The following is a 16,201-nucleotide window of genomic DNA, read 5'->3' as shown; positions in this document are numbered from 1 at the left end:
AGGCAGTACACAAATGTCACCACATAGAAACATAGACATAGAAATTAGGTGCAGGAGTAGGCCATTCGGCCCTTCGAGCCTGCACCGCCATTCAATATGATCATGGCTGATCATCCAACTCAGTATCCCGTACCTGCCTTCTCTCCATACCCTCTGATCCCCTTAGCCACAAGGGCCACATCTAACTCCCTCTTAAATATAACCAATGAACTAGCCTCGACTACCCTCTGTGGCAGAGAGTTCCAGAGATTCACCACTCTCTGTGTGAAAAAAGTTCTTCTCATCTCGGTTTTAAAGGATTTCCCCCTTATCCTTAAGCTGTGACCCCTTGTCCTGGACCACGTGTCTAGCCAATAGATCTCATCCGTGGCCCTTGCAGAGAACATACAAAGTATGGCGGTCGGCCAAGAAGAGTTGGATTTCTTGGAAGTGTACAATATTCTGAGCGGCTTCAGCAGCTCGAAAGTTCAAGGCTGTTGCTCCTGGTGAGAGAGTGAGTGGTGATGGGAGCAGTGTCAGGATACAAGGAAGGGTCACCTGTTTAAAACAGAGAGGGGAGGAGGAATTTCTTATCTCAAGAGCTACAAGAGTTACAAACTCCCCTCCCAGGAAGCACTGGGTATTTTGTCTGAAGAAGGGTTTCGGCCCGAAACGTTGCCTATTTCCTTCGCTCCATAGATGCTGCTGCACCCGCTGAGTTTCTCCAGCTTTTCTGTGTAACCCTGGGTATTTTCAAGCCTGACATCATTTTCCTTTGATACTCTTTTAAAAGAAAAGGTTATGTGGAACAGGCAGCCAGAAGCATTGAGACAAAAGGAACTGCAGATGCTGGTTTACAAAAGAAGACACAAAGTGCTGGAGTAATTCAGCAAGCCAGGCAGATAACCGTAATGCTGACCCCAAACATCACTCATCCATGTCCCCCAGCAATGCCGCCTGACCCGCTGAGTTACTCCAGCATTGTGTCTTTTTTTGTAAACCAGCATCTAAAGTCTTGAGGGTCTCGCCCCGAAACGCCACCTCTTCATTTTATCCAGAGATGTTGTCTGACCTGCTGAGTTACTCCAGCTCTTTGTGTCTGTCTGCCTGCAGTTCCTTGTCTCCACAAGGTATTTTACATGCAAATCATTGGGATATGTGCATGACTATTTGTCAGGTTACCGACCCCCCATTGCTTTGCCTGTCCCGCTGAGTTACTGCAGCGTTTTGTGTCTATCTTCACTTTGTATGCAGGTTTGATGCAGGGACTGTAGCAGAGTACGTAGCTGGTTAGTAATTCACACGTCGATCCCAGCTATTCAGCTTTTGTTCCCGTCCTTATCAGCATTCCTGGCCTTCATGGTTCTAGAGATAACTGTTCTCCTGTGACTGACACATTGAACCCGGTTCAAAGCTGAGACCAGGCGGCTCATTCTCACTTATCCGATGTGTTCCTTTACTTTTGCCAAGTATCTCATGAAGCTCATGAATATGTAACATGTGGTTCAAAGTGCCCCATGTAAATACACACTGAAATGTTAACAATATAAATTAGACTGTAATTTATATTCATGGGAGTTTAGATTCTGGCTGGAGTTCCTCAGTTCTTGTCTCCTGGTGTGTCTTCGACCAAATAAAATTTATTAACTATAGGGTGGCACAGCTGGTAGACAACATGCTGTCTGTGCGGAGTTTGCATGTTCTCCCTGGGACAGCGTGGGTTTCATGTGGGTGCTCCGTTATCTGGTTAGCACACAACAAAAACATTTCACTGTACCTCGGCACACGTGACAATAAACTAAACTGGACTGAAACTGAAGTGCTTACGGAACTGCAGATGCTGGAACATCGAAGGTAGACAAAAATGCTGGAGAAACTCAGCAGGCGAGGCAGCATCTATGGAGCAAAACTGAACTGATGGCCTTCACTAAAGACCTTCCCAAATCTTACTGCACAAAACAACAGGTGCAACCCATATATCAGCCTCTACAGGCATTCTGCTTGGTCTTTCCAACAAATTCAAAGGGCTGGCTTTGAAACACCAAAGATTATGACATACAGCACAAAATTAAAATGCCATTGGGATGTTGGATTTTATTACAAAGGTTATGGAGTAGAAAAGAGATTTGATGCAACTGTATAGCGTACTATTAAGAACACAGTTGTGGTCTCCATATTTAAGGGTGGCATACTGGCTCAACAGCTGTCTGCGCAGTTTTGTACATTCTCCCTGTGACCGTGTGGGTTTTCTCCAGGTGCTCCGGTTTCCTCCCACATTCCAAAGCACAGGGTTGTAGGTTAATTGGCTTCTGTAAATTGCCCTCAGTGTGTAGGATGCAAACATGGGACAACATAGACGTTGTGTAGGGGTGATGATCGTTGGTCAGTGTGGACTCGGTGATTCAAGGGGCCGTTTCCATGCTGTTTCTCAAACTAAACTTAACGATGTAGTCATATTGAAGACAGTGCAGAAGACCACTTGGTTGATATCTGGGATAAAGAACTCTATGTAATAAAGACGCCGATGTATTAAAAGATTGAAAGTCATTGGAATTTGAACGAATGTAAGATGATTGTACTGAAAGTAGTAATTCTCAAGGGTATTGGAGGCCAGTTCTCTGGATTCTTTCAAGAGAGAGCTAGATGGGGCTCTTAAAAATAGCGGAGTCAGGGGATATGGGGAGAAGGCAGGAACGGGGTACTGATTGGGGATGATCAGCTATGATCATATTGAATGGCGGTGCTGGCTCGAAGGGCCGAATGGCCTACTCCTGCACCTACTGTCTATTGAAATTAATAGGCTGGACGTCAGATATTATTGTTTAAGTGTAATTCAGTGATCATGAGTATAGATTACGACATAGTTGGCATACAGCACCTAAAACTAGTGAGCATAGTTATAGGAAAAGAGCTGCCTTTTAAGATGATGATATCAGAGTTGTTCTTCTTCAAGGGACAGGATTCTTTGCAACTCTTTGCACCAGAGAGTTATATTCTAAATCTAGCCAGAAGGTTTGTGCCAGAAATGTGTTGCCAGAGTTGTCTTTGGCTGAGCACGTTGAAGTGAAATAAGAACATTGACTTCAGCTTGGCAGCAACCCCAATGTTAGCACATTGTAGGTCGATGGAGATGAAATACACATGCAGGTTTTCTACAACCCACAAAGCAAGCACTCAGGTTATGCTTTTGACACTTACAAATCCATTTTCCATTAGATTTACTGCATAGACCTGGGTAGCCAGGTTGTTGAAACAAAGAATTGCAGGTGCTGGTTTATACCAAAGATAGATGCAAAGTGCTGGAGTAACTCAGTGGTTCAGGCAGCCTCTTGGAGAAAAAGGATGGGCGCTGTTTCGGGACGGGATCCTTCTTCAGATGTGTCTGAAGAGTCTTGACCTGACACGTCATCCATCCTTTTACTCCAGAAATGCTGCCTGACCCACTGAGTTACTCCAGCACTGTGTGTCGATCTTCAGTATCCAGGTTGGTAGCAACTCAAAAATTCATTGGATTTTGGTCTGAAGAAGGCTACTGACTAAAAACATCCATGTTCTCCAGAGTTGCTGCCTGACCCGCTGTTAATCCAGAACTTGGTGTCTTTTCTTACTGTAAACCAGTATCTGCAGTTCATGGATCAATAATTTAGCTGTTTCTTTTCTGTGCCAGATTTGCTTTCTCAGGCTGTGGAAATCTAATATATCTAAACATTAGGGCTGCCCAAGTACATGTCAGAACAGTCCCGAGTACATTATAACAGCCAGAATGAGAGGATGTGAGTGCCTTTTATCTCCAAGATGATGCAGTCACCCCAGCCACAAGGAATTGGCAACTTGAAGAAGGATCTCGACCCCGAACATTACCTATTCCTTCTCTCCATAGATGCTGCCTCACCCGCTGAATTTCTCCAGCATTTTCTGTCTACCTTCAATAGTGCCAGCATCTGCAGTTCTTTCTTAAACAAAATCTTTCTTACTGATGTTTTTCAGGAATCTTTGGTTACCAGCCACACCGTAAGCACTCAATTCTGCTAGGCTGCAGTTCCAATTTCAGCCACATGTTTATTTGGTTACTTGAAATCAAAGTCTGTAGTTCCAGTGGGTATGCTTTCAAAACCGACCAAGAAATGCTGGATTACTGCCTACAGTTCCATGCATCAGGAGAGTGTAAATTCACCATCAAGGTCACAATGCTAAAATGGTTCAATGAGGAAAAAACAGGACAAGATGGGCTGAAGATAGACACAAAGTGCCAGAGTGAATCAGCGGGTCAGACAGCATCCCAGGAGAATATGCATAGGTGACATTTTGGGCCAGGACCCTTCTTCAGACTTAATTAGGCTTTAATCTTAATTATATAAATTAAGATTACATTTCCTACAGGCCCAGGCTGGAAGCAAGCTTGAAATCCCTATTATGCCGACTATTGAATCATTTTAAAATGATTTTAAAATCATTGAGACTAAAAAAATGTTTTTTTAAATCTGCTCATAATAAATGTCCCTACCATTCCAAGCCAATGCATAGACTGGCCAGTAATTTTAGTTAATGATGGGCCATAAATCTTGGACTAAGAGCCTCTTAATATTTCTAACACTACAACCCAGAATATATCATGCTGTTATAAAGAAACGAGGGTATCTCAAGAGCTTCTAAAATCCCCACTGTTACTAGCAAACACGTTTTGCATTCTCTGAGGGAATACCTCTGCCCACAGGGAATACAACAATAGATTTCACTATCCTTAAAAATCACAAGACAGACAGTTCAATGTGATTCTAAATACGACCAAGTTAAATCCAATTAATGGCATTTGATTCAAGGGTTCACAAGTTTAACCTACCATGGAATATTTCAACACCTCCATTGAAAAATCTATGGATTGACATGGACTGTTCTAAATTAATGTATCAAATATCAAACTTGATTACATACTTAGTAATTTCATGTGTAGGAAGGAACTGCAGATGCTGGTTTAAACCAAAGAGAGACCCAAAGAAGGGTCTCAACATCACGTATTCCTTTTCCCCAGAGATAGAAACATAGAAATTAGGTGCAGGAGTAGGCCATTCGGCCCTTCGAGCCTGCACCGCCATTCAATATGATCATGGCTGATCATCCAACTCAGTATCCCGTACCTGCCTTCTCTCCATACCCTCTGATCTCTTTAGCCACAAGGGCCACATCTAACTCCCTCTTAAATATAGCCAATGAACTGGCCTCGACTACCCTCTGCGGCAGAGAGTTCCAGAGATTCACCACTCTCTGTGTGAAAAAGGTTCTTCTCATCTCGGTTTTAAAGCTGCCTGATACTGCCTGAGCCGCTAAGTTACTCCAGCTTTTTGTGTCTATCTTAGAAATTTCCGGTGCTTCCAAGGAACCATTTAAGTTTGTTATGCTATGATCATTCATTCCGTGTTCATCACCAAGTGTCACTAATAAACCTGACTTGAAAGGTAGTATAGTTTACTGGCAAAAATGTTCTAGGTTTATTCAGACATTTTGAAATTTCTTAGCAAAAACTGCATGTTAAATAAGTAACACATTACTTCAAAATATCTTAAACAGAAGGTCATCTCTTGCTATTTCACCACCTCCAAATACATACACACCAAATTAATTTTCTTCACGAGATCACTACCTTTCATGTTAAAATCTATATTACGAGGGTAGAATATGTAAAATGTACAGAGGAAAATACTGCAGTGATCAATTTGGTCCTTTTTTAAAACAAAAGCTAACTTCAGAACAAAATTGCTACACAGTAGTAAGTTATAAAAAAGGGAGAATTCCACTTACAGCAGAGAAAGAAAAACAAAAAAAACTTGAGCCCATTTTAAATAACATTTCAGTCAACTTGTGGATGGTCACGGTAAAAGTGAAGCTCATCAAAAATTAAAATCAGCCGCCGTGTTTGTTCCAATTTGTAGCTTTCTTACATTCCAGTTTGAAGATTTCTTATACGATTGCAAGAATATTTCAAGAAAAAACGTCTGGGTTCGCCAAAGTCCCACTACAGTAAAAGTAGCTTTAAAAAAAATAAAAATTGATAACTGTCAAGATTTCTTTGATCCCAAAAATGAATAAGGTGACCAATCTGTTTTTCCAAAAGCATCGATACAATGTGACTTGTAGTAAAAACCCATCAGTACAATGTTTTTTTGTGAAAAATTGCCATTTAATTGACAGTGTACTATCTCAAAACCCATACATAAAGGAGATGTAGTGTACAATATATTACAGAAAAGCACCAGTATGTATGTGCACATTCAAGTTCTTAGTGCCAACTACTAACCCCCGATAAGTACCCTAATACTCGTTCGTATACACACACACAATCATGCACAAAACCAGAACAAACCAAGGTTTCGTTTCCCAAATGGAAGCCCCAGGCGTATTCACTTTTTATTCTCTGCAGCACTGCTTTTATCTCTACATAGTTTTACAGTATGGTGATTTTAAGTTTGCAAAATTGATACAAATAGTCCTATGAACTTCCCACACACAGTTCATCACTCTTTTTTGTTGGAAACAGTTCTAGGAGGGGAGTGGAAAACTCCGACCTTTCCAGGACCACAACAGGCCGAAGAAAATGAAGCTGCTTTAAGGCAAGATCTCCACAGTCTGTCAACGCCTTATCCAATATCGTTCGTAAGTTCTCCAAAGAAGGAGTTGACCCTTGTGAAATTAGAGGCTGGATTGCTGCAAAACTGTCATGCACAGCAGTGTTGTTTTTGTCACAGTCTGCACTGCACCCTTTACAGTTTTCCACTGTCGAATCTGTCGGGCCAGTGTCCACTGCTGACTCCCTCTGGGGCGAATCAAATTGTTTGCATCGTTTTGGTGGTTCCCAATGCCACGTTTCATCCACGTCGTTCTCAGCGTCTTCACTTTCTTGAATGAACTTCAGAAACGAGGCCTCGAAGCCGAGAGGTTTATAGGTGGTCAGGTCAAATGGTTTTTGCGGAGGACTCTGGTTCTGTTGGTTCTCCTTGCTGCCAAAGAAGGAGCCCTGCGACAAATACGCAGAGTCCATTCTCTGCGACTGAATTTCCATTTCAGATTTCCTTTTCAGAGGCTGCTTCAACTTGGTGAAGACGGAGCCATTTTGGGTGCCACTTTTCTTCACCATATTTGCAATGACTCCTCCGTTCTTCGGGAGGAAGGCCCGGTTGGCATCGTTTTCCTTGAAGCCCGGACCCCTGCCTGCCATCCCCAGAGCCAGGCTGCTGCTCACGGACTTCCCAGGAAACAGGGCGTTCCCACCGCCGGGAAAGGCGCCGTTCCCGTGCGCCACGCTGCAGTTCTGCAACTGCTGCCCTGGCCCAATCTGCTCGGGCTCAATTTTGAACTCGGTTTTCAGCGGCGTTTCCCCGTTTTGTTGCCGCAGAACACTGCAGCCTGGACCATCGTCCACTTGCTCTGAGTGGGCTTTTTTGGGAAACGGAGAATCGGGATCCTTTTTCTCGCGGGATGGATCGGAATATTTCTTGCACATTAGGAGTGTATTAAAATTCTGCTCAATGTACTTGGCGCTCATTTTGTGGAGGATCTTGTAGTGTCTCATCACGCTGCGCCGGCTCAGGACCACGGTTTGGCAGTTGTCTACCATGCACGGAAACTGATCCCTCAAAATCTCAATCTTGCACATCGCAAGCCCACAGTCGGCGCTCTTCAACAAAAAATCACGACACTTGCCCAATTTCCTCAATTCCTTATCGTACTCGTCCACTGAGGAACCGCAGTAAACCAGGGAGGATCCACTCCTCCCACAGTCCCCGTCCTGCACCGCCGACGAGTCATTCGAGTTGTCCGAATGATCGTCCGCGAGACTCCTCTTTAAAGCCGCTGCCAATTTTCTTTTCCTGTTGCAAGCCTTGCCTGTGAGATGCCCGCCGTGCTGATGGCTTTCAAAGTCAGACTCCTGCTTCAGGGCTGAACCAAACGAGTCGAGGTTCGCCTTGTAAATTTCAAAATTAGAGTCGACCTCAGACTCGGAATCGCAGCTTTCCTCGTCCGAGAGATTCTCTCCGCTGATTCGACCCAAATTAGTTGGACGCAGTGGCACGGAGCTGGAACTGTCTTCATCCGTGAGTTGCTCCTGCTTAAACAGCTTCATCTCAGGCTTAACAGACGAACTGGATCCATTGGCACCTCCAGCCAGACATTCCAGGTTGCATCTTTCCAAATTAGACTTGCGGTCATATTTGGAGTTTTTCCGCGGCCTCAGTAGTATTGACTTGTAATGGGCTTTGTGCTGTCTTTGGACATGTCGCAGGTAGCTGGAACGGATCGTGTAGTTACGGCTGCAGCCGTCTATGCTGCACTTGAACTGTAACTCGGCAGCCTGCCGTCTGAGGTTGCCGTACATGTTAAAAGGGGAGAGACAATCCGCCTGATTGCAAGCAAACTTCCCCGACTCACCCCCGGCGAGCTTGTGGATTTCACTGTAGTGCCTCAAAAGCACGCGAGGATACTGGAAGCGCTTGGTGCAACCCTCAAACTTGCACTTGAAGATTTTCTTGACTTTGGTATTGTCTTTCTTGGCATTTCCTTGATCTTCCTCCAGACTCATTTGCTCCCGGTTGTACTGGTGAACCGTCTGGTAGTGTCGGATCAGGTTAGGCTGGCCGGTGAAAGCCGCAGTGCAGCCCTTGTGAATGCAGTGATAAGGTTTGTGATACTTGTTCAACATGTAGCACAGGTTGGTTTTAGCACCAACTCTTCGGCTCCCCCGACCCTCTTCCTTGGATTCGGACTCGTCCGCGCTGTCCGGCATCAAGCCGCCAGACTCCACGCTGCCGTTCAGATGCAGCTCCTCGGATTTTAACGATTCTGCAGATTCAGAACATTCAACCTCTGTCGTGAAAGACTCATTCATCGTGTTCTCCGAATCACTGCCAGGCTGGCGCCAGCTACCGCCCACTGTGCCAAGTTGTACATGCTCATCATCTCCAAATAAATTACAGTCTTCAGTCTGGTAAGGAACGGTCATTGGATAAAGGGAATCCTTTTCTGTTTTAATTGGCTCAGCGTCTTCAGACAAACCCAACCTTTCAGTGACATTGGGAGCACCGCACAATATCTCTTCAGTGCGGAGGGGACTCTCATTCTCAGTTTTAATTAATATATTTGGCACAATCAGCTGAGGGTTTCTATTGCCAGGAACAGAAACACAGTTTATATACGAGAACTTTCCTTTCTGCATGTCCTCTTTACTGAACCTATGCATTTGTTTGTAATGAGTTCTGAGATTTGTTTTTCTCGTAAATGTTCTTAGGCAGATGTGGCATTTGAATGGGGCAAACCTGAGTTGAAAGCGGCTTAACTTGAGGACCTTGTCCTTGGGGTACTTGTGAGTTTTAACGTAATGGTTAATGAGGCCATCTTTGGTCATCGCCTTAAAGGCACATCCGTCATTGTCGCAAACAAATGGCTTAATGACCCCCGAGTCCTCTTTCGATGAATCGAGTTGGAAGAGCTCACGAGAGTGTGGCTGTGGTTGGGAAACATTATCTAAAGGTGTGGACATGGAAGCGGCACTGGTGGAGGTCAGCCCAGGCTCCATCAGGGGTGAAGTTAAAGCAGAGGCACACACCGTCACTTTGCCCACAACGGCTTCAGATTTATTCAGCTGCAGCTTCTGCAGAGCCCTTACGAGTTCCTCGAGAGTTGGAACCTCAGGAATGTTAACGGACTGGCTTGGTGGCTCGCCTTCGTTAGGCTGCTCAACTGCATTAGGCTGTTCAACTGCATTAGGCTGCTCAACTGCATTAGGCTGCACAACTGCATTAGGCTGCACAACTGCATTAGGCTGCACAACTGCATTAGCCTGCTCAACTGCATTAGCCTGCACAACTGCATTAGCCTGCACAACTGCATTAGCCTGCACAACTGCATTAGCCTGCACAACTGCATTAGCCTCTGTGCTATTCTCAGCCAGTAAAGGGCATTTTATTTTGCGAGCAAGGTGGCCACCGAGTGACTTGGGGTTCGTAAACTCCTTGAAGCATCGAGAGCAGACAAACTTATCGCCCTTAAAGATAGCGGGCCATTTGGCATTCCTGTTATTCTTGGGCCTCTTAATTCTTTGCGCTTTGTGTAACACACTTTTGTTTTTGCGAAGTGCATCAATGGGTGCACCTAACTGTCCTTCTTGCCCCTGCAATGACAACAGCTGCGTTGATAAGGCTTGCTCTCCCATCTCAGCTTTATCCCTGTCTTGACTTGCAGCAGAACCTTTCAGAACACTTCTGCTGTGTTTATCAATCTTCTTTCCTTTATAATAATTTGAATGTGCTGCCCTAATGTGTTTCTTCAGGTCCTTTGCCAAGGCATACTCCATGCTGCAGCCAACGATACCACAAGCAAACCTATTGAAAGCTGGCAAGCTATCTGCAACATTAGTGGTGATTTTGTGCTTGGCTAAGCTCCTGTTGATTTCAGGGTGAAGTGTGGCAGCCTTCATCATGTCCTCAATGTCACTCAACTCTTTAAAGGATGCCAGCTTTTCTAACGGCACAAGCAAGTTTTCTGAATAAACACCCCGGAGGTTAGGATATGCAGGTTTACCCTTGCTGGCTGAATCAGCCCTGTCCGTATCCAGCCTTGCGGGGCAATAAGAATCATCTGGACTATACTCCTTTTCCCTTTTTATCGTTCCTTGCGGCAGAGAATAGCTGCAACTCTGTAATGGTTTCTCAGTTGCATTTTCTGCAACGTTGCTAACCACAGGACAAGGCTTCTCCTCTCCGGTCACGAGCTGAGAGTCGTCTTCCGTCACATCCTCCGAGGAGTCGCCGCTTCCTTTTTTCAGAAGCCTGGCCTCAAATTCTTCCAGACTCGTCAAGCCATGCGTTTGCAGATGAGTTTGGAATTCGCTTTTGGAAAAATAGAATTTCTTGCAGCCCGACAAATTGCACGAGTAGGCCGCTTCCCTGTAATGCTGGGCTTCGTGGTGGTAGAGTAAGCACGATCCGCTGAAAACCTTGTTGCAGCCTTTGAACGTGCACTTGGATAGGAATTCCTTGTGTTGCTTTCTGTGCTTCACCAGATCCGCAAAGGCCTGGAAGCTGGCGTTGCAGTCCATTTGAATGCAAATATACGGTTGCAAGCCAGAGTGGACCTTTAAATGGGCTTTCAGATGGTAATCACTGACAAAATGGCGTCGGCAGTATTTACAGAGTGCCTTCCTGTTATTCATTTCAAGGAAGTGCTTTACATTCTCATCATTGTCCAAGTGATCATTCTTCAAATGGGCAGTGAGGTTCTTGTAGTATTTGAAAGATCTCGAGCATGCCGTTCCCGGACACGGATAACTTTCCGTCCACGGTGTCACTACAGCGTCATCCACCTCAGTCTTCGACACATCGCCTTGATCTTCGTCCACAGAGTCCGCTCCGCTGAAGATTATGTAGTCGTTTTCCTCAATCTCTTTTTTAACCGAAACTTTCATATCATCCAAGTGCTTAGCATTCACGTTCATTCCAGGAAGCAAAGATTTTACTAATTTCTTCTTCTGTTTTTTCTCTCTCTTGGGCTTTTTAATGTGTTCCTTTACATGTGGCGTAAACTGTTCCTTTCTCTTAAACTTTTTTGCACAAACAGGGCAAGAAAATATCCCATCTCTGACATGCGTCTTAGCATGATGTACCATTCTAGCCACAACATAATCTTTCTTGCACAACACGCAGAAGAACATATTTTGAAGCCACCTATAATATCGTTCAGACATCACCTTCTCTTTCTTTTTGCCCGCATCTCCATCCTTATCCCTTCCATCGTTTATTGTGTCTGGTATTCTACTCATTTGATCAAAGAGCTCATTACCATCCAGCTCGTTTTCGCTGAGTTCATCTTCTGAAATGGCATCAGCCTTGTCACCCAAATGCCCGCGGCAATGACGCTTTAGAGTTTTCCAATCCCAAAACTCTGGATCAAAAGGCCAGTGGGCTTTCAAAGCCAACAACAGCTCACAGTGTAACGAGTTGGGAATAGGGCCGTTCTCCTCATCGTATTTTTGGTCAGGTTGCTTGTACAGCCGTTCCACCTCATGGTATGCATCCACTGTGGGTTCCAGAAGGAACTGAGTGAGTTGACAAGCACGTCTCACTTCAAGATCATCCGGCATCAAGCAGGCGATGGTTTTACAAATGGAAATCTTCATCTCTGCGTTTTCATTAGACGGAATACGAAGAGCTCCAACACAAAGTTCAATTGAGATTGGGAGACCAGCTCCTTCTGCCTGTGAAGCAAACAGGGGAGAAAGGGTTAAGTTTGATTTACCTTTGCTGAATAAATGTATACCGCGTTAGGATCTCCTCACGTTACTTCAATTAAAAAAAAGTTGTGACATTATTGCGCAAGGAGGTACAAACGAGTGCATCATATGGAGATGGGGGAAGAACATTAATAAGCAGGTCAATTGCTGCACCCCTCCACCTCAGACACTTACAACCTCACGCAAACTACTGATGCATGCAGCATGGAAAAAAGGGGTAGAATTTACAACATGAGAAAAAGGTTCAAAGCATCTCCCCTACAGAAAATAAATGTGATCGTTTGTTTTAAACAGAACACGCTGACGTGTGATAAATATCCATCCGCTGGAAAGAGTAATTACTCCTTTCCAACTCAGAGTTCCATCAAAATGGATTTAGCGATTGCAAGCCGACTTAACTGCAAGTGGCATGATATCATTACGGGCTTTTTCAATTTTATGGCAATTATTATGGTTGTTTATTATATTCAAACCAAGGGTTTAAGGGCTTTTGAGGGAAAATCAAATTAATAACTAAAATAATTAAAGAGCAGCACCGAATTGAAAAAATGTATATGATGACAATAAGGAAATTTTAGTTACGAATAACAAATTGCAAGTATTAAATTTCGAGATTATATTAAAAAATCTACTTAAGGAAAACATTGTACACAGATACATATTCAGTAGTTCTCAACTACAAGAAATCATCAGGCTACTTACTTCAGATTGGATAACTTTTATAAGGAAGAATATGTGATACACAGTCCTAGCAATAATACCAAGCTGCCGACAACGATCCAGGAAGGAACCCAGAGATGGATCCAGTCTCCGTTGCAACTTGCTCCAAAACAGAGTGAGCTCCCTTTGGGGGGGAAAAAAAAAAAGAGAATCTTATGTTCAATTATACCGTTACAGATTTTTACGCCACCCGAGTTTATAACGTGGTAGTGCACTGATTCAATTCTCCAACCTTGACCGAGTGTAGCCATAGAGTGCAGGTTTCTAACATACACATTGAACAAAAACAAAATCATAAGTGGCTATAGGGGGTAGATGCTATTGAAGTGCAGCTACCTCTAGCTAAGCTCTGAACTACATAGACTTGGGAGGCATTGGTTTTGTCTTTTTGCACTATTATTAGGGGTAGAAGATTGCAACCTTCACGTGGCAAATGCAATCAACCCGGCGCGCACAATCAAATAAGATCAAATAGAACAAGTTTTCAGACAACTTTAGGCTGTGCACGCCATACGCTAGAAAAAGCAGCACTATTATTGTTTGTTTTTATGTGTGTGTGCACGCATATGTGCATACACAGACACACACACACAGAAATATCCCCCCCCCCCATTTATTATATTGTTTACAAATTCTGTTATGCTGCTGGAAGTAATTCCTTTATCCTATTTGGGACACATGACAAACACTCTCAACTACCACTTGCACCCTGAGAATATCGATTGCCACGTGAACTTGCTTTTGATCTGGAAGAAACTACATTTTGAAGAGGATTTTGAACAGAAACTAATACATAGCAAAAATGTTTTGCCATGGTTTCCCAAAGCATCAAGAATGATGTGATAAGCCAGTGATAAGCATCAAGAATTATTTCTGCTCTGTCCTGAACTATCTATTCTAAGCCATGGAGCTAGGAAGGCATTAGAATTTAGATTCAATTGATTAGAGAGAGTCAACAAGACTTGCCATTGCTGTTAGTTATCCAAAGAGACTTCAGTTGAGGACAGTCTCAACATTTGGCTCGGCTTTCAAGCATGATTAATGCTGTGCCTCTGTGCCAAGATTGCCTCTCATGGGAACACCACCACGATGCGGCATGCCCTCTCCAAGTTATGCACCACAACAATTTGGAACTATGTCAATATTTTCCTCATTGCCACTCTGACGAAATCCTGAAACTCCCTCTGCTAAAGCATTATGAGAGTATTTCCACTTAAAGGTCTGCAGCTATTTTGAAAGGCAGCTCACCATCCTCAAGGGCATTTCAGATGGGCTAATAATGCTGGTCTTACTAAAGGCACAAAACCAACGTCACAAAAGGTGCATACAATGAAAACTAATGATAATACCCAAGCAAAGATCTAAAAAGGACTGACACAAAGCACAAAATTAAATTACTTCTTCAGAGGAGTAAGTGGAGTTTGGAGACCATCATGTGCAGTTCCTGCCTTAAAGTTAATGACAAAACATGATGCACAATAAATTCAGATACGTTTGCAATCTTTCTCTCCCAACCATTCCCAAACCTCAATTGACTGCAAAGCAAAATGGACGATTTTAAATGGAAACAAGTAGTTAACATGCCAGATACACCAGTAACAAGCACGAACAATACATGAAGTATAAAGCTGCTGCTTGGCCATCTTAAACAACCATGCACTAACTTACCAAGAACAATAGACACTCTCCTGCTGCAGTTGATGGGTTAGGAATGTTGTACACAGGATAAAGGCAGCATTGTCCTGACCATCAGACTCCAGGTTACAAATAATATCCAGCACTTCCTTGCAGTCAACACGAGCGATCTACAAAAGGAATGCTGCAAGTTTTAGAATGGATGATCTTGGTGAGACCAGTATACACATGCTGATTCTCAAAATGTCATTATACATTCCCAACAAAATGGACAGCTCTTCCCAATGTTGCCAACAGCCAACTCTCCAAATTCATATTGAATTCTATTCCACTCAAGATTCACACAGAAAAATGGAGCATCTGAGCGCAGCCACTGAACATCATCATGGCTTATCATTCAAATTCCACAGTCCGTTCTAGTTATCTCCACCCAGACAGCACCCAAGGTCAGGATCGAACCCGGGCCCCTGGTGCTGTGAAGGATCTACTTTTCTTTGTCAACATTCAGTGACACCAATTATGGAGGAATATGCTTTTGCTGGTGTAGAACTGAATTATAGACAGGACAGTGGCAACTTCAAATCATTTTTAACTGGAGAGCTAATCATTCTATGGAGCTACTTTGCTGGTAAACGTAATTATATAAAGTCATTAACCTCTTTTGCTGCCTCCTCATTGGGTCCCATAGTGCAGAGACTAGTGAGGTAGATTTGTCGAAAAGCACCTTTGCTGTTAATTTCTGCATTTTCTGTACAACACTTTGCAAGCAGTACTGCATCAAACTTGCGATCAGTCTTCATCAGATGTTTAATGCGAATCTCAAGAAATGCTGGTCCTTCCTGGATCAAATAATCATTCACTGTATGAACAAAAAGGGTTGTTAATTAATTACATTCCACAATTATAGGTGCAGGTTGCAGAATCCAACCTTGCAGCATTAGCCTGCACTAAAAAATATATCCCACAATTAATTTACACAAGTTTAACTTTTTGACAGAGATTCAAGTACACCCAATAGGTCATTTATATTCTGTAAGCTTCAAACTCCTGATGGTATCCTCCTAAACCGGCACATTACCTCTTTAATTTCCTCCCATCAGGAAGGAGATATAGAAGCATTAAAAGTAAAACATCTCGCTTCAGAGACAGCACCTATCTCCAAGCCATCAGATATTTGAATTTGCACTAATCACTTTGCACTTTCTTTTGCACTTGCACTTACGCTTAATATGACGCTGCTGGGTACTGTCCTTCCTGTATATATTGTCCTTCGTACGGTATTGTCTGTATTATTTATTGTGGTGTATGTGGTGGTTGTATTGTACTGTATTGTATCTGCCTGAGAGCGAACCAAGACACATTCCTATCAACTTGTTGACATGGCAATAAATTTCTTGAATCTGTCACCACCAAATATAACCAAAATATTTTGAATTAAATTAAGCTTTGTTCCCAGGAAAACTTTAGTCAGATTAAGAAAAGTAGAATTAGTTTAGCTTGAAATGCACCTCACTGTGCCTGCAACAGTATGTTTAAGAAGGAACTGCAGATGCTGGAAAATCAAAGGCAGACAAAAGTGCTGGAGAAACT

At 43.3% G+C, this 16,201-nt stretch overlaps 1 protein-coding gene across 2 annotated transcripts in view; it reads right to left on the bottom strand.

Moving 5' to 3' along the window:
* Window positions 1–6,132: 6,132 nt before the first annotated feature.
* Window positions 6,133–16,201, bottom strand: part of rlf (RLF zinc finger) — a 49,777-nt gene continuing 39,708 nt past the window's right edge. For both annotated transcript variants that reach the window (XM_055656583.1, XM_055656584.1), the window contains exons 5-8: window positions 15,268–15,470; window positions 14,645–14,781; window positions 12,959–13,100; window positions 6,133–12,220 (exon numbers count right to left, since the gene is read on the bottom strand). In XM_055656583.1, the coding sequence (XP_055512558.1) occupies window positions 6,464–12,220; window positions 12,959–13,100; window positions 14,645–14,781; window positions 15,268–15,470 (6,239 nt within the window). In that variant the 3' untranslated portion in view covers window positions 6,133–6,463. The remainder of the gene's footprint in view (window positions 12,221–12,958; window positions 13,101–14,644; window positions 14,782–15,267; window positions 15,471–16,201) is intronic.

Source organism: Leucoraja erinacea, chromosome 26, assembly GCF_028641065.1.
Source record: "Leucoraja erinacea ecotype New England chromosome 26, Leri_hhj_1, whole genome shotgun sequence".
NCBI lineage: Eukaryota > Metazoa > Chordata > Chondrichthyes > Rajiformes > Rajidae > Leucoraja > Leucoraja erinaceus.
Note: the sequence above shows the minus strand (reverse complement) of the source record. Positions and strands in the feature narration are given on the sequence as shown.